The sequence below is a fragment of the Mus caroli genome, chromosome 16 (genome assembly GCF_900094665.2).
Source record: "Mus caroli chromosome 16, CAROLI_EIJ_v1.1, whole genome shotgun sequence".
Classification (NCBI taxonomy): Eukaryota; Metazoa; Chordata; class Mammalia; order Rodentia; family Muridae; genus Mus; species Mus caroli.
In genome coordinates, this window is record NC_034585.1 from 85183773 (window position 1) to 85210588 (window position 26816).

A 26816-nucleotide genomic window follows, 5' to 3' on the forward strand; every position below is an offset into this window, starting at 1 on the left:
CCTGCCTCTGCCTCCCAAGTGCTGGGATTAAAGGCGTGCGCCATCACTGACCGGCTTGTTTGTTCAGACAGAGTCTCTTTACGATATAGTTCAGCCTATCCTGGAACTTCCTATGTAGTCCAGGCTGGGCTTGAACTCAGAGAGCCATCTGCCTCCCAAATGCTGGGATTAAAGACATGCCACCAGGCTAAATTCTTAAAAGAAATGCTCTGTAGCCAGGAGGGAGAAAATAAATCACTAAGGACTAGAAAGCATGCTCATCTTTTATTACTCAACAGAGGTGGGGCAAAAAAAAAAAAGGAGGTGTATATATATATATATATATATATATATATATATATATCTGACTAAAAAAATACACTAAAAAAGTAATACCATTAGATTTGGTCCTTACTGATAAAATCTTGTAACTATGAATGAGGAAATAAAAGCCACAACCCCCCCTTTGAAGTCCTCCCCACTGGCAGCATGCTGGAGGAGCAGGGGCTGTTTAGCTTTGGAATCAGATTTCCTGCACCCAGTGCAGTCTCTGCCACTCACAGGGTAAGTGCTTTGGCCCCTCTGTGGTTACCTTATGCAAAACTGGGCTAACAGAGCTCAGGGTTGCTAATAAGCCTGTGTCAACAGGAGCTTCCCTCCCTGGGAAGGTCCACTCTAGGGGCTCTTTCTCTGATCCAAGGACATTGTTGTCTTTAAATACACACATCCACTACCTTCTCCTTGGTAAATGGACCTTTATCTGTATGCCTGAATTGCAACTGTGAGTCTACTGCCTCCAAGGGCACTGATAAATACACACTCTCTAAATCTCCCCTAAATGAATTTAATCACGTCCATGATTCCGACCTGAAGCACCACAGTTCTATCACTTAGCTGGATTCCACTGGGCCGTCAGGATCTGCCTCCCTTTAAGAAACATACACACAGGGGTTCACAGAGCAATGTACTTTACCTGCCAGAAGTTCCCAAAGAGGCATCATAAAAACTAATCCCATGCTTTCGAGAACAGCAGAGATCTATCAGGAAGTTATGAACGAGGTCCCTCACCATGGCTTTCCCCGCCTCTTCAGCTGGTATCTAGAAGGATTTAATAAACCATCAATCCCAAGGTCCTTAGTGACAGCTACAAAATAAAAACTGGGCAATATCACATGATGATAACAACTCGGGATGTACTTTAAATCAATACTTGAGGTCAATTGAAAAGGCAAACAAGTACCCCAGGCAGTAGATATACACTGATCAGGATGACACAACACTCTTAAGAAGGATGAGATTCAGCTTGTAAGTTTAAACTTTAAAAGGTTAAAAATGGCTAAGATTTGTCTTGTGCTCTTGAATAAAAGCCCACGTTCACGAGTGCGGCTGTCAGCCTGTGGGAATTCCTGGTGAGGAACATACAACAGTGTTTAAAGCAGAGGAGAGGGCGAGTCACCGAGAGAGAAGCAAAAGCAGGCTCTAAAGAGGCAAATGGCCATCAACTTAACAGTGAGCCTGAGTCCTTGCCAGGCTAGCCAAGTCGGTGTTCAGAAGCATCCAAGGAAACCCAAAATGAATGCGGGGATCGGACCAATGTGAGGGGGACGGCTTTAATTTAGCTCATGAATTTACAATCACAACATAAGCAAAAATGTGGGGTCTTCTGGACAGAATTCTGAAATAAGAAAGTTACAAAAGCTGGATATCTTAAAAAGGAAAAGAGCCAAGCAAGAGGAGGAAGAGGCAGCCTGGAGGAGTCCTCTAAACCTACCACAATCAGGTACTTCAGGGCCAGCCAGGGAGTCACTCCACCAGGAGGTAATTGTCTTCTCATTAAAAACAAAATAGCAGTACTCTCATTGTTCCAAGACTAGAATAAAAATCTTACAGGAACTGTATTATACCTTGCAAAGAATTAACTTAACTATATAGCCATAAGTCAGAAAAAAATAGATCAAATGACATTCCCTCAGAGGTCTGAGACAGGGCTCAGAAGTTTTCGTATCCTGACTGTGACTCTGCGACTCACCGCAACGCTTTCTGGCTTTTCTGGAGTGACATCTGTGATCCCATTCCAGTTGTAGAGAGCAGCTATATGGTTCAGAAACTGCCCAGTAAAGAAACGCACCTTCTGGGTTTTCGTGATGTTTTTATTGTGAACCACCTGGATACAGTAAGAAGAGAAAGAAAATGAAAGTCAATCATCTCTATATGCTACCATGATAAACGTATGCGTGCCGAGGAAAGATACTTTACCAAAGAAAAGGAAAAACTGAAAAAGAAATAGAGAATCTGCCAAATTCCCAAGTATCTTAGTGTACCCATTGAGCATTTTGGTGTGTTTCGTTTTTAGCCCCTCCCTCCTACCACAATGCACACTGATTATATTTATTTGTGGTTTGGATGTTTCTTTTATTTACATGATTTAGCTTTTCTCAGAGCGTCATTTTGAAGAGCTAAGCGTCCTTCTGTGCTCTGACTGGACCATAACTGATATCACGGTTCCTGTGGTGTTGGTATTAGGTATTCCCACACTCAGGCTGTTCCCTGCAAAGCCATGACCAGCATAGGGCTACATAGTTTGTTTTGTTTTGTTTTTTAACCACATTTCTGTCTAGGGAGCAGGCATCGGTTCTTACGTATAAGGACCCACATCAAGATCTTAGCACCACCCAGGGCTACCCCCAAACCGCTGTTACTGAGCTTCAGGAAATTGTGTTCCAAATGGGTGGTTCAAGTATATAATGCAATGGCATAGCATGTAAGCATACATAAGACTGACGCTTCATGCCTCCCGCTCAGCACGCTCTCTCGGAAAGCACTCATTTCCGCTGCATCTTTGCTAGCACTGAGTACCATGTGGTGAGCTCAGATTACTTTAGGTGAAGGGTTTCTCAGCCTCTACTCTGGGAGCTGCCCCGCAGGATGTGTTGTAACGTCACTGGTCTTATCCATAAGGGACTGTTGGTACCATGCCACCGTGACAATCAGAACTATCTCCAGACATCTTCAGGTGCTCTCCCGTAGCAGAGAATGGGTCAGTCACCCTGAGTGAGGAGAATCCCTGATGTAAAGTCACCCGTGCTTCTTAGTCTTTTTTAAAGCACTGGGTTCTACCTTTTCTTTTCAGAGGGTCAGTGTGTTCACTGATCACTGAAGGTTTCTATCTATATACAATCCGTGATCCTTTTACCAAGTTTTAAATGTTTCTTAAGATATCTGAAACAGGCAGAATATGCAACATGACTCAAATGAACACTGGGGCAGGTTTGTAAAGAAAGTATCATTTGCAATTTACAGTCCAAACTGCTGCAGCTGCGTTCCTGTGACAGCTTCTCCCTTATCGTCGCAAAGCGGCCAGGCTGCTTGCGTTCCCGCTCTTCTTTAACCTTCCAGCCCCAAACTAACTCCCCACCAATGCCAAGTTTAAGCCTAAGCAGCTCTTGTCCAAGCTACCTCACTGCAGCTTCAGCCCTGAAGCACCCTGGGGGTCGGGGAGTGGGGACAGGCCTCTACTCATCCTCAAAGACAACAAGATGCTCGAGACAGCAGACACGTACCTTTGCTTTCAGTGTGGACAATAAAATGTTGATGGTAGAGATCTTATCCTCCTTTATACCTGAGCTAAAGATGCAGGGGATAAATTCTGAAAAATAAATGTTGCAAAGAACTAAATAAACGCATGGTACTTTGAAATGTAGAGTAAATAAAGCCACACCTGATTTAAGTTCTGTGCCAGGTACACAGTTTCAACAGTAAACTGGCTCCGTGGCACAGGGACTCAAGGACATCTCAAGGTAAAACAATCACAGAACTTTCAGGAAGGGTGGTAGTTGCCCAGCCCCATTTAGTGTTTCCTTGCATGAAGTAAAAGTCACGTGGTGCTATGGGGGGGGGGGGGTACAGAGCATGGCAGCAATCTCTTCCACCTCATGAGCTCAGGGGTGCTTGGGATGTCCTGGGCTCTGAGCTGCTTCACAGCGCAGAGGGGGTAGTCTGTTTGCCCTTCTCTCTACCAACAAGACAGCTGCAGACCCAACAATCTGTCTCACTGGCTACACACAAGCCTAAAGAACACACACAATCCTACAAAGAGAACTCGTTCTTTTTTTTGTTTGTTTTTAAAGTCAAAGCATAAATTTCAAGTTAACCATAACTTGACAGAGTTTCGTTGACAGAAACCGAGTCAACGCGGATGGCAAACACGGTGCCATCCGCGTTGACTCGGTTTCTGCCGGGTCCAGCTGCTCTGCCTGATGTTCCTGCTGCTTTTCTCTACTCACCCCCATCCCTGCAACACTGACTTCAGTGGGTACAGGGACACCTAATGCTCCGTCTGCTCACCCATCCCCTGCTAATGGTTAGCTGGAGAGCGATGGATGCTGGCACTCAGCCTGCTTTCTCACTATCACTGAGGCCCATGGGATGGTAATGTTTACATTCATCTCTCTGCTTCCTGACCATGGCTTCAATGTCACCAGCTACTTCACACTCTTGCCATCATGCCTTCCCTGGCATGAAAAACTGTTCCCTAAAATAACACAAGCCCAAATAAACCTCTCTATCCTTCAGTTGCTTCTGTCAGGTACTTTGTTACAGCAAAAAGAAAAGTCACTAATGTAGACCTTATGCAAATGCAATCCATCTCCTCCCCTCACGCTCTGACCAACAGCAACAGAGCCACCACACGGCCCAGGCTGACCACAGACAGTCTCACTTTTTACTCAGACCCTCATCCGTAGCACGAAGCTCAGTTCCCCTGCCCTGGCTGAGGCAGAAGGGTTGGTCACCAACCACTTAGGCTATAGCACATGGGGACTCTCCAAGGACTTAGCCCAGTGCTCTTCTAGGACATAGGGGTAAGATTCTGGAACTCTGAGCGACTGCCATATGTACCACAGGACAGTCATTTACTACCTTTCTGAAGCTCTTAATAAAACACTAATGCTCCTAATAACTGGCAAGCCTTGCTCTGAGGAGGCAGTCACCAGAGGTGGTCAGATTGAAGCTCCCTTACATTCTGTAATATTCTGATAACATGGAGCACAGCCATAATGGCAATCAATTCATCTGCCTATGTTAATTATTATGATGCAGAAATCAAACTCCTTGTATATGTTAAGTAGGCACTATACAACTGAGCTATATCCCAAACCCTTATACTTTTTTCTTTTTTTTTTTAATTATTGCAATTACTGGGTCTGGAGAGATGGCTCACTGGTTAAGAGCAATAGCTGCTCTTCCAGAGAACCCAGGTTTGATTCCCAGAACCTACATTAACAGATCAAAACTGCTTCTAGGGGCTGGTGAGATGGCTCAGTGGGTAAGAGCACCCGACTGCTCTTCCGAAGGTCCAGAGTTCAAATCCCAGCAACCACATAGTGGCTCACAACCATCCGTAACGAGATCTGGCGCCCTCTTCTGGAGTGTCTGAAGACAGCTACAGTGTACTTACATATAATAAATAAAAATAAACTTTAAAAAAAAAAAAAACTGCTTCTAACTGCAGTCCCAGGAGATGTGATGCCCTCCTCTGTCCTCTGCAGGGGCCACAAGCATGAGGTCTATAAATATACACACAGGGGAAACAACAGACACATAAAAAATAAATAAGTAAAAATGTTAAAATATATAAATACTAAGAAAAATCAGAGCTATGAATCTGTGTGTCCTTTGGAACAAAAGCCATAAAGCCTCCTGTCTGCGTCTCAAGGTTATGCTGGGCATTCCAGATGGCCTCAAGGGAACACCGACCAGTGCTGTCAACACACAACTGCTCAAAGACATCCTCCGAGCACTGTAGAACGCACTGCAGCTACAGAGGCTGCAGCGTCTTTTGGAAGAAACCCTTTCGGTAGGTTCCCTGAACTTCACACGTCCCCAAGGGACAGGGCACTCCCACCTTTTATCTCCAGGACTTGTCCAATGGTGTTGTCATCACCCGCAATTAGGAAGGAAAGGGCAAACTGGATGTAGGCCAGCCGGACGTCATGCACTCCCTGTAGGACAAAGGAGACTCACATGTCACATGCTGCCATTACAGAGAAGAACACAGAAGGCACGTACGCCTCTCAGCTCAGTGTCTGCAGCTGCCTGGTCTAATCTCAGGCACTGGCATTTGGAGTCCTCGCTCGCTCTTTATGGAAAGCAAATTCTCCTTGCACCCCATGTCTCTAAGTCTCTGCTTTCCTTCTAGCCAATCCTATTCTCAATATAACGCATGGCTGCAGACAGCTCTGCCCCTCCCCTGACTCACGGCCTAAGTGTCTTTAGTTCACTCTAGGATGGGGACAAACATCCTTTGCCTGCTGGGACCAATCCCCTCTGCTTGCTAATAAAAACAATTTACTGTGTTTTAGGAAAGCCAGAGATAATGGAGACATGGTGCTGCTTCTGATGAGAGGCCAACGTGGTGAGATCTGGTGTTTATTAGGAATTGTAAATAAGTTATTAACACTGACAAGCAAAGGACAGATGATGTTTCATGTTATGAACACATGGGCATCCGGGATACAGCTCACAGGCATGGGTGTGACCCAGGGAGGCAGGCATAAAAGCCAAAACTACACCCAACACTTGTGGAGAAGCCATGGGCCATCTCATCAGCTTTCCCTCCCAATGTTAAGGTATATTCATGTCTCAGCAGAAGGGAGTGAAGGCACAGGTCGCCTCAGCTGCTCCAGCATGGGAACATGTATTTAGAGCCTCCACCACTCAGACGGAAAACCTTTCCAATTCCCAGTTACTCCAACAATTGGAATGCATTGCAAGAATGAAGTTAATATGAGAGAAAGCATGTTCTTCAACACCTGGCAAGACCAAGGACTCAGCATCCCTGCCATCCAGGTCACCCTGGCCCACTCAGGAGTAACACAAGAGGTGGCAGCAGTCACTGTGAACGCAGTGAGGACAATGGTCGTGTGTAATGAGCACCTGCTTCATGCATGCCAGGCTCTATGACAAACTGAATCACTGGCATCTCCTTCAGCTCTCAACAGCCTATGGGAGCACTCACACTCTACAGATGAGTGGAAAAGGACTCATTATCACCATCACCACCATCACCGACCTTCTTCTTCTCCCAATTCAAGTATGCAGAGGCAGTCCGGGGCCCGGAATCCCAGTCCCCAGTTCTGTCACTTGAGATTTTTCTAGAGTATGAGTACAACAGTAAACTTGACAAGATCTTCCTGTAAGAGCTTCCAATAAAGAAATTCTAAATGAAAAAAAATATGGCTACCATATACTAGTTCCTATCCTAGATCACAACCAACCTCAACTCTCAAGTCCTACACTGCAGAGAAACTAGACTGACCAATCTCAGAGACAAGGCAGCCACCCTCCTTAGGCCAGCCACTGCCACAGGCTTCCAGCCTACCCTTCAAAGGCAGCCCACTCCCACTGAAGACAGCCTGTGCCTACTCCTCGTTCCCACCCTACGACCTCACAGGGACATCATCCCAGAAAGGAAACATTCTGAACTTCTCTAGACTTGTTCTGAAAAATACTTTCTAAAATAGACTGAAACATTTGGCAAAGCTGCTCTTTGGCACAAGATTTTAACAATGCTTTCTTTGGCTGAATAAACAGAGACATGATCTACTTTCTTCAAAAACATTAAAATATACCTTACAAAACAGCAAGGACTCCCCACCTCCAACAACTTGGGGTGGGGAACCTCAAATGCTTGAGATATTTAAAGACACCTGACAAACCTATTAACCAAATACAACAAAAATATGGACCTTGTTTAGACCCAGATTTGAACCAAAAAGTATAAAAATGTTTTTCAGACTGGAAGATCCAAAGACCAAATTGGCTGTTCATGGTGAGAAATTATTAATGGTGACTGTCCCATAATACCATTGTGGTTTTGTTTTTAAAGACATTATTTTGCTAAGAGTGCGTGCTGAAATATTTATACTGAAATATTATTCTCTTTTGAGATTTGCTATAAAAGTCAACTGGAAAGGTGGAGTGTAAAGTGGGTGAAGGTGACTGACACTAGCTAAAGCTGGAACTCGAGGTTCCGCGTGCTGCTCTATTTTTAATGCCTCTGGCTTTTGAAAAAGCTTAATGTCTGGCTGTCACTGACCACAATATACCTAAAGGAGCTTATGCAGATCACACAAGGCAAGTACAAGCACTTGCAATGGGACAGAGCCTTCCACTTTGCAGAGTTCAGGGGTAAAACAGCACCCCCTGGAGCCTGGCTGAGCAGTGGCTGTAGCCAGGGTATGGGAGGGAGAGCCCTAGCTGGGCTTTCCACATTGTCCAGGCTGTCTGGGTGGCCTGAATACACACACCTTACTCATTCAGCTTGGATCATTCTTTTCATTATAAGTGCATTTCATGTCCAAAGCCTTACCCACTGATGGGAATCTGTTGACATGTTAATAAAGTGTACCATCTAAGGGACACTGAGACCTGGACTTTCTTCCCTCAGACACTGCCTTATTTAAAATTCTATAAGCCCTTAACACCAGGCTAGACTGGAAACCATAAAAGTTTTGGCATTATTATGAACCTATCAGACTACTTTCTAGCAATTAAGAAATCTAATTGCCAGGCATATTAGGACAAGGAGCTAGCATATTGTCTGTTTTTAACAGAGGACATCCACAGCAACACAGTCGTCCACCTCAGCCAGGTCATAGTATGTGTTCACTGTGTTCTATTCTCAGGGGGAAAACACTCAGGCCTTGGCTGTGCACAGCACTGAGCACCATTAGGAGCCAATCTGGCAAGCAAGAACAGGTGCTACCAAAACCTGCAGCTGGCCCCTACGCTGGGAGCTGAGACATCTGTGGTGGGTTTTCTTCTCCAGAGCCCTGCCATGCCCAAGTGTCAGCTCTAGAGCTATAAAATGAACTCATACACGCTCCTGACATCCAAGCAGTCCTTCTCCACTCTCGCTGGTACGCCCAGCTTCTACCCATGGAGACGATACTGAGGAGCAAAGGTCAGTCCCCACACCTTCAGAAGCCCGCTCTGGTTTAGCGTTGCAAAGGATTTCTCTAAAGGGGACACAATGGCAAGAAGACTGGGACACTGTATAAACTCACAGCGGTGAGGCAGAGAGGGCTCTCCTATTCACTCAGAGGAGAGCTTAAATCTATCCTCCTAGGCAGAGAACAAAGCCACCAAGACAACCTCGTCCCCTTTGGATAGGCCCAGATCTTCTCAGATGTCCCAGTGGTTCAGGTTCTGCTGAGCCACTGGCCCTATCAAAGTCAGATTTGGGGTGAGGGGGTGAGGGAAAGGCTGCTGCCCTACTCAAAGACGTGGCCTTCTGCAGCTCTGTGAGGACCAAGGGAAGGGAGGGAGAGAAACCACCACCAAAGTCTCCCAAAGGGAAGGGAACTACGGACAACCATGACACTGGGGCTCTCACCTTTGAATCCCTCTTGGTCACCAAGGCAAACAAGGCTTTTTTATTCAAATCCAAAGAGCTGCACACCTCTCTGGCAGCTTCGGGACCCTGGGTCACCATGGCAGTCATCAGGTCCAGGCAGGCTCGAGCCATCCTGCACAGGGACAGGAAAGCACGTGTCAGGAATAGGAGCAGCAGTAGAAGGGACCCAGAGCATACCTGCTGTAGGATTTGCTACCCAAAACCAGGGAAGAGGAGAAAGCCTAATGCTCTTCTCTTTCATTTTTTAAAAGCATGACCAAAACATTATAAGGAACTAAAAAAGCCAAGGAAAGATTATAATACAAAAATGAAAAAAATTATTAAATATTATTATTTAAGACAGAGATTCACTATATATGTAGTAGCTCTGGCTAAAATGGAACTCACTATGTAGAGACTGGGCTGGCCCTGAACTCACAGATATCTGCTTGCATCTGTCTCTTGAATTCTGGGATTAAAGTGTAAGCTACCATACCCATTACTAAAGACAAACATTTTATCTGTCAAGTGAGCATCATTGTCCGAGCAGCCACATCCCAGTCACTGTGTTTTGGGGACATAAACTTTAAAGAGGTGTCTCCAAAAGTGCCCTCTAGGCAGCCTTCTTCTCTGAGCTTGCCAGACTTGGTGGTTCCATGCCAGGTGCTATTCTAGACCCTGGAAAATACGATGCTATGATCCTCTGCACACACACTTAGGGGAGAAGACAGTCAATAGATGTAGACCATTGTGTCAAATGCACAGGTATTTGTCTGCATGCAGAAAACTAAAGTGGGACATGGAGACAAAAAAGGACAGTGGGACCGTTACTGGCCTAAGATGGCCGGTGAAGACCATACAGGCCTTTCCTCTGCAAAGTATTGAGGAATACATAGACCATGGTTACTTAGAAATGAAGCATCTAGGCAGAACAGGCTATGTAAGGCATGGTTGAGTCCCAGGACAGTGAAGAGAACAGCCTAGAGCAGAAGGGACACTTGGTGTGAGAAGTCGGCGGTGGTCCCTGCAGGTCACTGATTAAGAATGGGCTGAGTCATGCTCTGAACAAGCTCAGTAACAGCCAACCTAGCGGCTGTCCCCTGGCCACCAACAGACAGCTCACCTGTAACCAGACGCATACAGGGACTCACAGAGGAGCTTCATGTGGTTGTACAACAGCTTCTTCACAATGTTGGCACCCACCACGTGGAAATGCGTAAGATCACTGGCTGTCCTCAGTAATATGGCCTCGAAGGCTTGAAATATTAACAGCATCTGCAAAGGCAGAATTGAACAGTGCCAATCATTTCACTCTCGCCTTAGCTGGGGTTACGACATTAGCCCTTCCCCAGATCTTGAGCCAAAATAACAAGAGGGAAGCAGGCAAGAGTTCACCAGCCTTACCCAGGCTCTGAACTACACACATACAAGAGGCTGCTTAGCTTCACAAGACAAAAGCAAAGGACAAAACTTTATTGAGGATGAAATTCAGTTCTCTGAAGACATTCAGTTCCACAGCCTTACAACTAGGGTCCAGCTCCATATGTGTTCTGAGTCTCTAACACACAGCATTTCCCTCAGCCAACCTAGCGCACTGTAAGAATCCATAATCCCGGGACTGGAAAGACGGCTCAGCAGTTGAAAGAACTGGCTGCTCTTGCAGAAAACCTGAGTTCAGTTCCCAGCACCCACTCAGCAGCTCCCAACTGTCTGGACCCAAGTCCCAAGGAACTCAATGCCTTCTTCTAGCCTCTGTGGCAATAAGCATGCGTGTGGTACACACACATACATGCATGCATGCATACATACATACATGCAAAATACTCATACACATAAAAATAAATGAATAAACACGTTTTAAAACCTCTAATCTTGGCTTACGACATTATCATAATCTATTAGAGAGAAGTTGCTGTTTCCACAAAGGTCACGGAAGCGAAGCACTGGAATAAGAGGTCACTTTCTAAAGGAAGCTGGTAATGACCAAGACATGGATATATCACACTTTGCCAAGCTCACTGCTACACAACACAGACTTTTTCTCATCATGCAAGTAAGAAACAACCTACTTCACTCTCAGGCCGCTTCTCCCCACTCAGGAGCTGGAAAATCTCTGCACATTCCATGGAAATCTTGATGTAGCCCTCGACAACATCACACATGTCTTCCTGCGGTAGCTTCTTGGCAGCAGAAACGAAGGCTTCCAAAGCTGAAATAGGAGTTAAGAGATCAACAGGACAGTCTCCTCAGAAGCCATCACAGCCACCACTACACCATACTCTCCTTGTTCAGTGACTCCCACACACCTCTAATATACCCAAAGAGGCAAAGAACCCACTGAACTGAGGGTTCATGTGAAGGCGGCAACTCCTACAAGGCTATCTGAAGACAGGACTTCTAAGAGACAATTAAGGATGAGTGAGGTCATCAGGTTGATGGCTTAGTTCCACAGGATTGATGTCCTAATAATAAGGGACACCAGAGAGATCTTGGAAGAGGTGAGGTCTTATGAGGACACAGTGAAAGGCAACTGTGTGCAGTTCAGGAGTAGCCTTCATGCACATTACGTTGGGTTCTTTCTACCTAGATCTGCAAGAACATAAATGCTGCTTAGCATCTAGTGTGCAGTCTTTAGTTACAGTAGCCCCTGGCAGATGACCCCATCTGTACATTATTAAAGCATTCAAATGAAGCCAGTGTAAGAAAGAAGCTGCTTGTGGGCAAACTCATGCTGAATGAAATTCTGGCTCTAGCCCTAGAAGATGACTTGATTCTGCAGGTGAGAGACATAAATTGTACAGAATCAACTATATCTTTCTTCTTGGACAGCAGCTCTATGTGGCTGACTCAAGCCAGTCTGCACCATCTGGTCAGGTATGAGGAGCAAGGAGCAAGGCCAGGCACTATGAACACAGCAGGTAAGAACACACCAATTAAAAACAGAAGTGTGTGGCAAACACGTGGACCTACATCCTAGAGTAACTGCCTATTAGCTCCATGGTGGTGGGCAGGTCACTGAATGCTGAGTTCTGATACCTTATCTACAACATGAGCTACAGCAAGGAGCCACCTAACTGGGCTTACATAAAGTCTAAAGGGGCTAATGCTGGTACTGCATACAGCACAAAGTAAACCCTTCAAAGCCCGCTGCACTTAGGTGGCATCTGCTCACATTCAGGCCTCTGCTAACCTCACAAGGCCTTCTCCAACCTCACTTCCTACTGAGTGTAGCGTTTCCCCTGCAACTGTACTGGCTCCTTAAACATTCTCAAGCAGTGCTGCTGCCCTAGGCTCCCGCAGCACAGCCAAGTGCAACAGTGAGCAAGTACCACACCATCTGACAGAGGTGGCCCAGAGTGACAGTGGCTCTATCCCTCAGGTCTCCAAGAGTCACTCGCGATACCAACTCCTCTTCTTCAAGGCAGCAAGCATAGACTCCAAGAAACAGTGAGGGCTGCCACGGCAGAGAGTGGTGCTAACACTTTCTTAAAGAGACACTTTCCAAACAAAACCTCCAGGTAGCGCAGGGTACTCTAAGATGGGAGCTTCTAGTCTATTATTACACTGCCAGCTCTACAGCCGTCTTTCCAGTCACTGTTTTCTGAGCTCTTACCACATACAACAGACCTAGGATGTGCTAGAGAATGAAGTGGAAATGGTCTCCACCAACGTGGTACAACCAATGGGATCCAAAGGTACACAGAGATGTACTAAGGACCTACTAGTTCCTTAGACACATACCACAAACTAGTGAGTACTTTGCAGACAAGAGGGGGAAGAAAAGATTGTTGAGAGGTTATAACTGTAGAATGTGGTTTTGACCAGGGGCTGGGGAGGTGTCCCTAAGTAAGGTTGCACCTGATACTAAAAGAATGAGTTGGGGGGCAGGGGTGAGACAGTGCTTCAAGTCACTGATGTGAAAAGTCCCAGGCCGGGGGGGGGGGGGGGGGGGGGGGGGGCACAGTGTGAGTTGGTACACCAGGGTTGGTATCTGGGAGGGAGTAGGGAGGAAGTCTAAGATGGAAACAAAGAAGTAGAAAGGCAAAATGGACTAGTGGTGATAACTTTGGCTATTAAAGTGCACCACAGGATGCCACGAGAGGAGTGACATGAGCAGACTGGCAGTTTAAAAGGTCACCTCGTCTTGCATGTGTGATGGGACACAAGGAAACAAATGTAGAAAAGACACCAAGCCTGGACAGCTCTGGCCATTATCACAGAAAGGCTAATGGTGCCTGGGCTAGAGTGACCACCAAGGAAGTAGATGTGGAACTGCAGACTCCAGAGACACACACAGGAGACCACTGAGCCAAGGGATGACTGAGCACAAGGAGGGAGGAACATGTAGGAGACTGGGCCTGCCTGGTACTGCAATGAGGAACAGGGATAACACTTACCCGTCACCAGTGAAGGGCAAGCATGTTGAAGAACCAGACTTGAGCAGATCCTTTCTGATCTAGAATCCCGACTCACCAGTCGGTCATCTCTTTACTGCTGACACTACTCAACTGAACAGCCTTTGCCACTGAACCCCAAAGCTCCTCTCCACCACACAAAGGGAACAGCAACCTAAAAATCCCCAACACACACCCACCAATCCAATCCTTGATAGCATTCCCATGACAGGAACTCAATGTGTACCAAGGAGGGAAAGGGAGAGAAAAATCCTGACATTATAGTCAAATAAAAATCTCTAAACTCCCACATTCACCCACTGACTTCAGCTTCGCAACATCTTTCAATCACTTCATTAAATCATGTACCTGCCAACCTAGCTGTCCCCTAAAATGTAGAAGCCTTTCAGGAACCGAGTTAGCTCTTTTCTTCTGCCAGGAAGGCTCCTTTCCCTATACCATTCTACAGCTCATGAAAAACCTGCTTCCTTGGGGAAGCCTTCTTTGATTTCACAGATCAAGGTCCCAGGCCCATTAGGCACAATGGATAGCTGGCTCCTTCTGGAAGACCCGTGACTATGTGACTTTGCTGGTCACCTGCTTTCCCAAACTATCAGATTTGCAATGGCAAGACCTGTGCCAGGGTTTTATTCACCCATTATATCTCTACCTAACAAACAGCAGCTTCAATTAAATATCGAATAAGTAAGTGTGTGGGGCGCTAAATTCTGTGCTAACAAAGGTGTCATCTTCCAAGCAAACTACCAAGGCGAGGCACCAAACGTTTAAAAATAAAAATTGTAAGAAAAACATTAGCTGAGAATACTTTTTGAGTCAGGATCTCACTATATAGTGTTTACCGAGTCCCCTGGCTGTAAGTTAGCCCAGGACAGTTCAGGGAGACGGACAGCTTACTCTTGTTTGGACTGGCAGCAGCAGCAGCAGCCAGGAGTGCTCTGCCAACACTAACACTGTTAGGATGACACCAATTCTATCCTTAATCGTCAAGTATTTCTAATGTTGGAAGTCAAGGTGTACTTGGTCTAGAACTTTCTAAGAAGATAAGGCTGGCCTTCAACTGACAGAAATCCTCCTGCCTCTTCCTCCCTCTAAAGTGCTGAATTAAAGGCACGAACCATCAAGCCCTGTGATTAGTTTATTAACTTCGTAGTTTTGTTAACCTAAGAGAAATATTTCACTGTCTTGTTTTTACCACCGCGTTGACGTCTGAACATGGTAACATGTTCAACTGTGGTTCTCCTCACAACCTATGTACTCCTTGCACGATTAGAAGTCGTTGTGAAGTGGTGTCACACTCTGCAGCGAGTGAAATTAAATTACAGAATCTGGCCCCTCTCAGTCACCGCTCCGGACAATCCTAGTCACTCGATTTAGTTGTAGGTCCTTATGGAGCTTGTTACACGTGACATCCCGCCATTAACAGAGTTGACAGTTGGTTACTATGGGAACGGCTACTGACAGCCCAAGCAAGCTATCTCACTGAACTATTCTTGACTAACTCCGAGCGGGGCTCCGAGGCGCGGCTGTGCCGGTTACTGCCCCGAAGCTGAGGAGTCCGCTCCCACTCACCGGGTCCTGGGCCCTGCGCATCCTTCAGCAGGGTCTTGAACCGCACGCCCGTGAACTCCTCCGCTCGCGTTCGCTTGGCTGTGCCAGCGGGGGACGCCGCGCTGCTGGGACCCTCTGACGCCTTCCTCTTGGGGACCCCCATGGCCCAAACCACCCGGCCAGCAAAACGGCACCCTCGGAAAACCCACGCGACCGGAAGCACTGGCGGCAAGGAAGGGGCAGGACTGGAAGGAAAGGCGGAGCCTGAGAGGGGAAGCCGGTAAAAGAGCCGGTCTTCGGGTGAGAAAGGGCGGAAGGGGCGGGGCCTGCTGAAGGGGGCGTGGAGAAGGTAGAACACCTGGGGGCGGGGCCTTCTGGGGCGTGTCTCTGGGTGGTGTGGGCGTGGCTTGGTGCTTGGGCGGGGCCTGTAGGGCCTGGGATTTCCCCAAGGGTTTCTCTGGCTGTGCTCTGCCTACAAAGAAAAATCACGTACCCGCCCTTAGCTGCAACAATCTGGGGCAGATGGATCAAAGTGCTTCTCCTGCGCCCGCAGCTCCCTGAGCAGGAAGAACTCCCAGGCCCACAAAGAGCAGCACAAAGAGCTCAGATTTTTAAAAATCTCTGGGCATTTTAATGGTGTCCTTTGAACAACTCCATGAGATTGATACTTCCTCAGTTCAAGCCCCCTGCGTGAAAGAAGGGTGAATTCCCGAGGGCTTGACATCAGGTGGACTTACCTCTGAGAAGCCCTAGCTTGGGAATGTGCCTGTAACCCTGAATCCCCAATTTTTGTCACAACCCTAGCCAGAAGGCTTAGGCTGGTTAGATGTCATTTCAAGTAACCTCCATCCACGCTTGCTTCCCCCAAACCTTGATGCACTTCTTCTGTGGTGCTGAAGGCCAGGGGCAATCAAAGAAAGCAAGCATTTAAGAAAACCTCCTTGGACAGTGCCCGCATCTCAGCACCCTCGTTAAAAAGGAGACAACAAAGCCTGTTCGCCCCAGTCCTGGGCTGGAGAACGGCAAGTAATGTAATGTTTAAAGAACTGCTTTAAGGGGACAGAGAGTACGATACAGTTTTTATTTGTTGTAAGCTGTTGATTTACAGGCTGCAGTAAATGCTCTGGCAAAAATGTGGGAAAGTAAAAACAGTCAGTTGCATAATTAAAAAAAAAAACAGATCTTATCAATATCTGGGTATGTATTTAAAATTCCAAACTAGCCTGTTAGTTGGGAAATCGATGGTTTCTGAAATTCTCTGTCATATTCTTCTAGTCTAATAAGGCACACTTTTGGAAGCAAGTACCTTTTAAGCATCTAAGAATGTGGTCCCTGTCACTCCTATGATTTTAGAGTCCCTAAGAGAAAAACAAACAAACAAACAACAACAACAACACTTGCCTTTGACTCTGAGCCTGTAGCCTACAGAAACAACTGCATCTGTGGGAATCCCTAGGTCCCAGGCCTGTCAGAAAAATAAAGATGACTAAAACCATGAATAATTTTGAGAGAAGAGGCTAAAGACCGACTTGTGACCAATTGTCCACATTGACACTCACCAGGACCCAAACAAAAAGGCAGCAAGAAGAAGGAAGAAACAGTCTAAAGCCTTGAGTTTGGCTTATGTGATGTTGGGGGAAATTATCATCTCTCTGTACTAGTGGAAGTTATAAATAATTGGGGGTGGGGGTGTGGCTGGGAGAGTGATGGTCTCAGCTCAATCCCCAGAACTCACACAGTGGAAGGAGAGACCTCCTCTCACAAATTGTTTTCTGGCCTCTACATGCATGCTGTGGCAAGTCTCTCTCTCTCTCTCTCTCTCTCTCATACACACACACACACATACACACACACACACATACACACACTACACACACACACACACACACAGCTCACAAAATATTTTTTAAACCCACAAGAATTAGTGAGACCGGGAACTTACCAGGGTACTCAAGATCTTAGCCTCAATTACATAGAAGCTGCCCCTGTCCATCCTAGCCTTAGATAAAGGGATACCCAATGGCAAGTAATTACTCAGAATTACAGATGGATGTTTGAGACTGGCTCAGAGCAGTCCTCTAAATCACTAAGTCCAGGTCTTTGATACCTTGCCCAATGCCAAGCTCACCAGCCGACAGTGAGCTAGCCTGCCACGAGAAGCCCTGTGTTATTTGTCTCAGTGGCCATTACTCATCTTGTGACAGTGACTGAAAACCTGGCAGAAAGGGGAGAAGAATTTACTTTGGCCACAAGTTTCAAAAACTGTCAACGGGTTATGGTAGGGAGGACTCAGTATCTGGGGCAGCTCACCCATGGAGGTAGGGTCTTGCCTCACACTTTTCATACATTGGTAGAAACAAAATTTGGACCACATCCAATAGATGTCACCCTCAAAGCCCACTCCCCGCCTCATTTCGGCTACCTAGGCTACGCTCTCAAAGGTTCTACGTCCCCAGGTAGGGCCAGCATCTGGGGCCCAAACCCTCAAACAGTTCCCAAGTTTTCTCTGTTCTGTTGAAGGCTGAGCATCACTATTCTAGAACATTCTATCCGTTTCAGAGCCTTTGAAACTTCTTCCTGACTTGCTTCTTCAGTGACTCCGACGTTCACTTCGCCCAACTTCCTGTCCATTCTTCACTCTGGCTTTGTACCGTCCTTTATTTTGTTTTGTTTTTGCCTTTCTTACTTATTAGTGATACAGAATAGTCTCTGTTAATATGCACCAAACACAATGACACCAAGCTCAGATGCTCCACCTCCATTTCCTGGAACATATACTGGACCAACAAATGTTTGTTTAGTAAGTATCTGGATATGACTATGAATGAATGCACGAACCTGAGTTTTCACCTTGGTTTAAATTCTAGTTCTGCTCAGTCAGAATCCATAACAAGTTCACATTAAACTGTTTATCATGGATACAGAATAAGAGAGTTATAGCATCATCGTCCATGGGAGAATGCTTTCACGGTATTATCTCTGTTACTGCTTTGAAGTGCAGGAACTCAAAGCCAGAAAGTCAAACATGTTAGGTAAGACCTCTACCAACGACCTACATCCCCGGCCCTGAGCTGAGCTCCTCTTGATAAGCTCAGCTTTCACCTTGATGAGAGCTCACTGGCACAGTCAGAGTGTAGAAATCAGAGGCGTGATGCCTGTCTTCGTTTTGATTCCAGTCCTGGTCTCTTCAGTTGGTATATGTCTTAGTGCAATGTTTACTGAGATCAGGACAGATGGATTTTCTGCATGCTGAGCAAAGAGAACACACATGAGCAAACATCTGGATACTCATTCCAAGTCCACAAAAAGCCAACATCTGCCAATAGCGGCCATGGGCATTGCTTTTTATAATCGGTGATAATAGATTCAAGAAAGCATAACACAGTTCACTTACCCCACTAAAGGGTCACTAAGGATGTAACAAAGCTGGCAAGTTCTGTGAGGACAGACAGTTGACACCAAGAATCCAAGGTGAGAAGTTAAAACATCATATGGTAATTAAGTGAAATATCTGAACAATAAATGCATCATGCTCATAAACTCCAGGTTATTTCATCGTCGATATCTTACTGACATGGTAGTTAAAAAAGAAAGAAAAAAAGGAAAAAGCAGAAACAATTTGTCAATTTTTTTTCCTTCTCTGAGAAAGAAACTTGAGGAGGAATAGAAAATATTCCTATTGTTCTACGTAAATAAAATAACTATGTGAAGCTAGTCTTGGTTTGCTTTTAGAATACTTGTAGTGTAGGTGACGTTTGTCTTCTTAGATTCCTCCCAAGTCTGCTGTCTACTTGTTCTTGTTGCTGTGGTAAAACACTCTGAACAGAAGCCACTTAGGAGAAGAAAGAGTCTGTTTGTCTTACACTTCTAGGTTGCATCCATTACTGAGGAGAGCAAAGACAAGAACCCAGACTAGAACCTGAAGCCCAAGCCATGGAGGAATGTTGCCTGCTGGCTCCACCACAGGCTCACCCAGGGCCACCTTCCTAGAGGCAGTGCCTCTCACCATAGGCTGGGGCATCCTATATCAATTAACACTAAGACAATACTCCACAAACCTGCCCACAGGCCAGTCTTACCCAGGCAAGTTCTCAACTGAGGTTGTCTTCTCAGGTGACTCTAGGCTGTGTCAACCTGACAGTGAAAGCTAACTAGGACTCTACTCACCCGCCCATCTCTGCCCAGACACAGCATCTTCCGGATGCCCTGATTATCTGAGCAGAGCTGACACAGCTTTCCCAGAACTGATCCTTCTGGGGAGTGCCTGGACCGATTCCTGCTTCCACCTCCCTTCCAGTGCTGAGCCTGCATTGTTTCTCCCCATCCCAAACCTCATGTCTTATAAACGTTCTTTGGGATGATTTATCAGAAAATAAGGACATTTGGTATGTTTGCCATCAGGTACAGGCACACAATAACCCTTGGAAACCTATCCACAATTATTTCTCTACTTTAAAAGAACATTTGGAGTACACTACCCCCAGTGAATTTTGAGTGAGTGTGTTTCAGCCACTGTGTCGTTAGGGGAGGTGTAGGTGAGAATGTGGAGCCAAAGAAGAAAAATAACCTCAGAACATTGACATCAACCTACCTGAGTTCTGCCCACATGTTACATGTTTTACCATCTTGAGACTTTTCATAGATGGACTTTAAAATCCATTCAGAGAGTCCACAAGTCTTCTACTACATCCATCTTTCTGGATGTTACATCCTTAGTTAACACATATCCTGTTGATGGCCCTTGTCTTAGACAGGGATGTTCAGAAATGCTAGGTCTTCCAGTTCATGGCCAGAATCTTTGAATGCCAAAGCAGAGCAAAAGCTATAGTAAACTTAAAGATTAAAATAGCAGATACGCTGGGCAGTGGTGGTGCATGCCTTTAATCCTAGCACTTGGGAGGCATAGACAGGCAGATTTCTGAGGTCAAGGCCAGCCTGGTCTACAGAGTGAGTTCCAGGACAGCCAGGGCTACACAGAGAAGCCCTGTCTCAAAAACCCAAACAAACAACAACAAAGAAACCCCACAATTAAATAGCAGATATATTTCAAAGCTATTATATAAACTGTGTTGACATCTTAATTATTAGATAGAAATCTTAAAAACACAGGGGGGCATATAAATAACAGTTTTAAAATAATAGATTGCAAGCGATTTTGTTCCCCCACAGAGAATACACGTTGTTTTTAAGTGAACAAGGAATGGTCGTAAAATCAGACCCTTTTAGGCCAGAGCGTAGGCTTTATAAATTCCAGGATACCCACATCATTACAGGCCATGTTCTTGGACCATCACCTAATAAAATTAGACCTTGATAATTTTTTTCGTTTTAAATCCCATTAGTCTTGGGTGAGGGATACAATTTCTGCTACATCATCTTTGGGAAGTGTAATGAAAGCCGTGTGAGTTGGAATGCAGCGAGTGAACCTTGGAGAGCGATGTCCACTGAGCACAAGTGTGCATGGGAACTCTTTCTGCCTGAAAGCACACCATCAGAAGGCAGGGAAGACCGGTAATGAGTGTGCACTGTGACAACGGGTCAAACCATAAGACTGCAGAACGGGTAAATGGAAATGAGAAAGACAAAGAATAAATTAGTGGAGGAACAAACGTCTTAAAAATATTCACAAGCTCTCAAGGAGGCTGGATGCTTCCCATTTTTATAACAAGTATGCAAACCTGTGACAAGATTAATTAGGAGAATAAAATGGGAGAATAGAAATGATGGGACTAAATGAGGAAATCAGCACACAGACAACATCGGTATTTAAAAGCACGACTCTTTTATTTTATGGGTGTAGCTGTTTTGCCCGCATGTGTGTCTGTGCATCTCGAGCAAGCCTGGTGCCTGCAGGAGCTAGAGGAGGGTACCAGGCCCCTGGATTATAGACCCCCTGGTTATAGACAGCTGTGAGATGTCATATGGGCTCTGGGAATTGAACCCTTGTCCTCTGCAAGAGCAGTCAGTCCTTACAAATGGTTAAAACCACTGAGCCACTTCTCCAAACTCAATATAGGCCTTAAAATGACAAATAATTACTCAAAAAATATTAAAGCTAAAAGAATGGGGTGAACATGCCATTCTGCTAAATGGATGCAGGATCAAATCTTCCTCCAAATGTATATCTCTATATAAATTTATAGCACGGCTCTCAGACCTTATCAGAGAGGCTTCTCTGTGCAGTCGGCAACAGTTGATGCAGACGCTCACAGTTATTCAAAGTGCAGAGGATAAGTGTCAGGGGGTGCTCCATTGGAAATGGGGTAACCACACGACATGGTCTTCTCCTAAGACCATCAAGGAAGAGAGGCTGCAAAGACTGTAAGAGCCAGAGGTTGGGGAGAACCAAGGTGAAACAGTAGCTCCTGGACCTGACAGGATAGAGATCCTGATGAACTCTCAGCAGCTGTGGTCAGCTGCCCAGGATTAATCCAGTTAGCATTCCAGCACAGAAGTGGGATTCATGACACCCCCAACACACACACACACACACACACACACACCTGAGAAACTATTGACTTTTGGTGGCTGCTTGAGAGAGAGAAAGGAAAGTCAGTTTTTGTTAAGGGTGTGGCCCTTGGTCGATTAGCCATGCTCTAGTGAACGGCTCCCATCCACTACACACTCTAGTGGATAGCCCACTCCACCCCCATCCACTTCTCACACGCTCATGTAGGCAGCACAGATTGGACTTAGTAAATTAGAGAGACAGAAATAAGGGAGGGAGGGGGAGAGAGGGAGGGAAAAAATGGAGGGAAGAGGAGGAAGAAAATAAGGAGAGAGAGAGAGAGAAGTCAGGGCAATGAATGGCATATGCTTTAATCCTAGCACTTGAAATGCAGATGAAAGCAGGTATTTGTGAGTTCAAGGTCATCCTAGTCTACGTAGTGAGTTCTAGACTGTCTGGGGTTACATAATGAGACTCTATTAATAAATAAATAAATAAATAAATAAATAAATAAATAAGAACATAAAGTCAGGAGGGGTTATGGGGCAGGGGTAGATCTCAGAGGAGGATTTAGGGGAGGAGTGGGTGGTAAATGATCAAAATACAATGTGTGTGTTTATGAAATTCTCAAAGAATTAATCAAAACATTGTATACATTTTTAAAATCCATCTAAAGGAAATTCAGAGTTGAAAAACAATGTTCTTACTTCAATTATGGACAAAGATTTGTATAAATAAAGCATTAGCTAACTGAGTCCAAGACTGCACTTTAGAAACAGGGGATGATTTAATATCTTGTTTCTATGATTTGCCACATTAATGGACTGAGAAAAACAACTGTATTGAGGGGCAACAAGGATAAGCATTTGAAAAACTGTGACTATTTCCAGAACTCACACAGGACTACGGCTTAGAGGAGCTTCCTGTGTTTGAATGTGATTCTATATCCCCAAACATATATCAGCCATCATGAATAATGGAAACCCTTGAGAAGCACTTGAATTTTGATCCAGGATAATAGAAAAGACACTGCTGTATACGGCCCGTGCTATTGCCTATCACCAGCAGTCCTAGCTAACGAGATAAGCCAAGAGAGACACGTGAGAGAACTAAGACCCAACACCATCACCTGCCCCTGAATTTCAAGAGAGATACAAGCTAAGGGTTCATCAAAGTTGTCATATACCAGGTCAAATTTCTAAAATTGGTAGCAATGCCTCTTTTCTGGCATTTCAACTCATAACAGTAGCAAAATTATAGTTATGAAGTAGCAACAAGAATAATTTTATGGTTGGGGGTCAGCACAACATGAGGAACTGTGTTAAAGGGTCGGGGCATTAGGAAGGTTGAGAACCAGTCCAGAGGACCCAAGTTCAGTTCCCAGCACCTATGTCAGATGCATCACAACCTCCTATAACTCCAGATCCAGGGATCTGACACCCTCTTCTGTGCTCCAGAGACAATGCACCCATGTGCCCAGATAAACATATGCATGCCATTTTTAAATAACACAGACGAAGGCTGAAGAGATGGCTCAGCGGCTCAGAGCATGGCTGCTCTTCCAGAGGAGCTGAGCATCCTTGTGGTGGCTCACAACTATCTGTAACTCCAGTCCCAGATAAAAATAAGTAAAGTTTTAAACAATAAAAACATTTTAAAAGTATACTAGAAACCAAGACAGCATTAACAAAAGATGAAAGCTACAACCTGTAAATTGACTCTGAACTTAAGAATACTACATGCCACTTATAAAGAGAAAATTGTATAAGAAACTCTGATTAGATAGATATACTACATTTATGGAAAATGTCTCCACATTATAAACTTGTAAATTCTTTCTAAATACAGCCATAATTTTCCCTATCAAAGTAATGAAACAAAAAAAACCCCACATTGATTTAACTTATATGGAAAAATAAAGGTTTATGAATGGCCCAAGTCAACTTCAAAAGAGTAAAAGACATTTTGTCTCATCACGCAAGAGGAATGGAACATGTCTTAAAACCACGAAGCTAGAATGTCATGGCAAAGAAATAGAGAGATAGTTTAAAAGAACGAAATATAGACACAATGTCATGGAAATGTGGGTTCGTGACTTGGAAACATGCCATGTATTCTGGGACCGAAAAACTAAGTCAACAGCTAGAGGGTGGAGAGAGCCACCTTCCTCACTGTGGGTAGACACCCCTGAGCCAGAGAGCAAGGTTGGAATTTACCCTTTATACTGAATTACAGGAGAGATTTAGCATGGTGACCACGTGTTCACCTTAACATAGCAAGAGCTGTGTCGACAGAAATAAATACAGCTATGCCTTCTGCCTAGGTTTATGCCTATGTGCATATTCTCTTTTGGTTTGGTAGACCTAGGAGCGGAGACATCCCAGTAGCAGACCATGGTCTCTGTTTTTGTTTTGTTTTGTTTTGTTTTGTTTTGTTTTGTTTTGTTTTGTTTTGTTTTGTTTTGTTTTGTTTTTCCAACACAGGGTTTCTCTGTATAGCCCTGGCTGTCCTGGAACTCACTCTGTAGACCAGGCTGGCCTTGAACTCAGAAATCCGCCTGCCTCTGCCTCCCAAGTGCTGGGATTAAAGGCGTGTGCCACCACCACCCGGCCGGTCTCTGTTTTTATAACTGTACATTTATTTATCTATTGCATGTATATGTAGGGGGACATGCATGTCATGGCTTGCATGTTGAAGTCAGAGGACAACTGTAGGAATCCTCTGTTAAAGTATAATTGATACGTAGTCAATTGCACATAGTGACCATGCAAATGAATTTTGAGCATTAAGCCATCTTACCCACTGTGATGGTTTGTATATCCTTGGACCAGGGAGTGGCACCATCTGAAGGTGTGGCCTTGTTGGAATAGGTGTGACCTGGTTGGAATGGGTGTGACACTGTGGGTGTGGGCATAAGATCCTCACCCTAGTTGCCTGTTCCACTAGCAGTCTTTGGATGAAGACATAGAACTCTCAGCTCTGCCTGCACCATGTTTGCCTGGATGCTGCCATGCTCCCACCTTGATGATAATGGACTAAACCTCTGAACCTGTAAGCCATCCCCAATTAAATGTTGTTTTTATAAGACTTGCCTTGGTCATGGTGTCTGTTCACAGCAGTAAAATCCTGACTAAGACACCCACCAAGGTAAAGCATGTCTGCCACCTCTCAGCTTCCCTGTGCCCCTGAAGGGTGGTGAGGGCTGTGGGAATTTTAAAACTGACTTTCATAACCCCAGCTTTATAAACAATCACATCACAAACTCCCATTTCCTCTTCTGCCTGTGAGACAGTCTCCCTAAGCAGTTCATCCTTGCCTGAAACCCAGTGTGCATCATAGGCTGGCCTCAAATTCATGGCGATTCTCCAGTCTCAGCTCCGGAGTGCAGGGATTTCGAGTGTGTGTCACTACATCAGGCACGGACTTAGGCTTGGTTGTGTAAGCTTTACCATTTCAAATACTGCATGCAAGTTTAATAGCAGTGCGGCATCTGTCCTTTAGTGGCTGGCTTATTACTCAAGAATGGAAGTCAGGATCGTGAGGCCAGATCTATACTCCTGGGTTCATGATAATAATATCACTTACAACTCGCCCTTCAGAAGCCAATGGCTGGATGATCGTATAAAGACAATATAACAGACACATTCAATGAGATATTATTCAGCCTTTTAAAAGAAGGAAATCTTGTCATATTTGAGGACAGAGAAGACCCTGGAGGACATTCCAGGTGTTTGGTAGATGATAAAGACAGCGCTCAAAGTCCAAAGAAGTTGCTGTGGGTGATGACAAGACACAGACATAAAGTCCTCCCACCAGGTCACATATCTCTTTGCATCTTTACCTCAGAGTTCTTCCTTTAGGGTGTGGCAACATCTCTTCACTTGTAGGGAAGCAGCCTGGACTTGTGGCTCTCTGGGAGTCGCTCAGCAGCAGCCCCAACACTGCCAGCATCTCTCCTTTGGCTTCTTTCGACGCTCCTGGCTTGTTTATTTAAATTCCTAGGATCCCGTGAATTTACATCATCTTCTGTGTTTACTATGGTCTTTACTGTTCTGCTTCCCTTTTGTGCACTGATATTTTAATAGCATCAAGTTTGCCTTGTTATACTGAAGAAACCCTGAACTTCTAAGTCCAACTGTAACTGTGCTTCCAGGCGGGGTTGGGCAAGGTGCAGGAAGGTTGCTAGAACAGATGGGCGGGTCACTATGAGTGCTCTATAGACAGAGAACGTAGTCAGGGTGACTAGGATGAGCAGCCATCAGACACCACAAGTAGTTTAGGGAGACAGACGATGGCAACCCAGAAAGCAAGAGATCAAGATGGAGCATGACCAGACTGGGGCAGCATACAAAAAGACCAATGTGTTTTTATGTTGCTATAACAAAATACTTGAGGCTGAATAGCCTATAAAGAGGTTTCTTTAGCCAACTGTTTTAGAGACTGGAAGTCCAAGCACCATGACACAGATTCTGGCAGGGGTTCCTAGACCGGAGCCCACCATACAGGTAGCCCATGTCACGGGTGCACGTAAGATGAGAGTTCACCTGTTGACACAGATTGGTGAGAGAAGCAGACATGAGATGGCTCACACAGCATCTTTGGGAGAAGATAAGGCCTTGGTAACATTTGAATTATTTCGATTTCTATTTCCCAACCTGAGAACCATAAGGAAAAACCGCATAGACTGTCCTAAAATATTTGTGCATATCAAAAGAGACTCAGCAGCTCTTTGACATCTCCTTGTCCTGCACGCACTGCTAGTCCAAGCTGGCTCTGTTTCCACACCCTGAACTACTTCCCTGCCAGCAGTGCCACAACCACCAATCTGGAATTCAGTGGTGACTGTGATTCAAAAGGAAGGGGGAGGCAGACAGAAGTCAACATGGAACAGGAAATAGGAGAGTACTATTGCTCCATAGGACCATGATGTCCCCAACAGGCACACACACACCCCAAGAGTAAATAACTATGATTGTTTAAGAATGAAATAAAAATATCTCTCCTTTCAATTTACTCTACAGTAACATTTTTC

At 45.2% G+C, this 26816-nt stretch overlaps 1 protein-coding gene across 1 annotated transcript in view; it reads right to left on the bottom strand.

Moving 5' to 3' along the window:
• The window catches only part of Urb1 (URB1 ribosome biogenesis homolog), a 60450-nt gene extending 44840 nt beyond the window's left edge, over positions 1-15610 (bottom strand). The window contains exons 1-8 of the mRNA XM_021184858.1: positions 15358-15610; positions 11443-11582; positions 10497-10648; positions 9374-9506; positions 5882-5978; positions 3540-3625; positions 2009-2143; positions 953-1077 (exon numbers count right to left, since the gene is read on the bottom strand). Coding sequence (XP_021040517.1) covers positions 953-1077; positions 2009-2143; positions 3540-3625; positions 5882-5978; positions 9374-9506; positions 10497-10648; positions 11443-11582; positions 15358-15499 — 1010 coding nt within the window. The 5' untranslated portion in view covers positions 15500-15610. The remainder of the gene's footprint in view (positions 1-952; positions 1078-2008; positions 2144-3539; positions 3626-5881; positions 5979-9373; positions 9507-10496; positions 10649-11442; positions 11583-15357) is intronic.
• Between the last annotated feature and the right edge of the window lie 11206 nt (positions 15611-26816).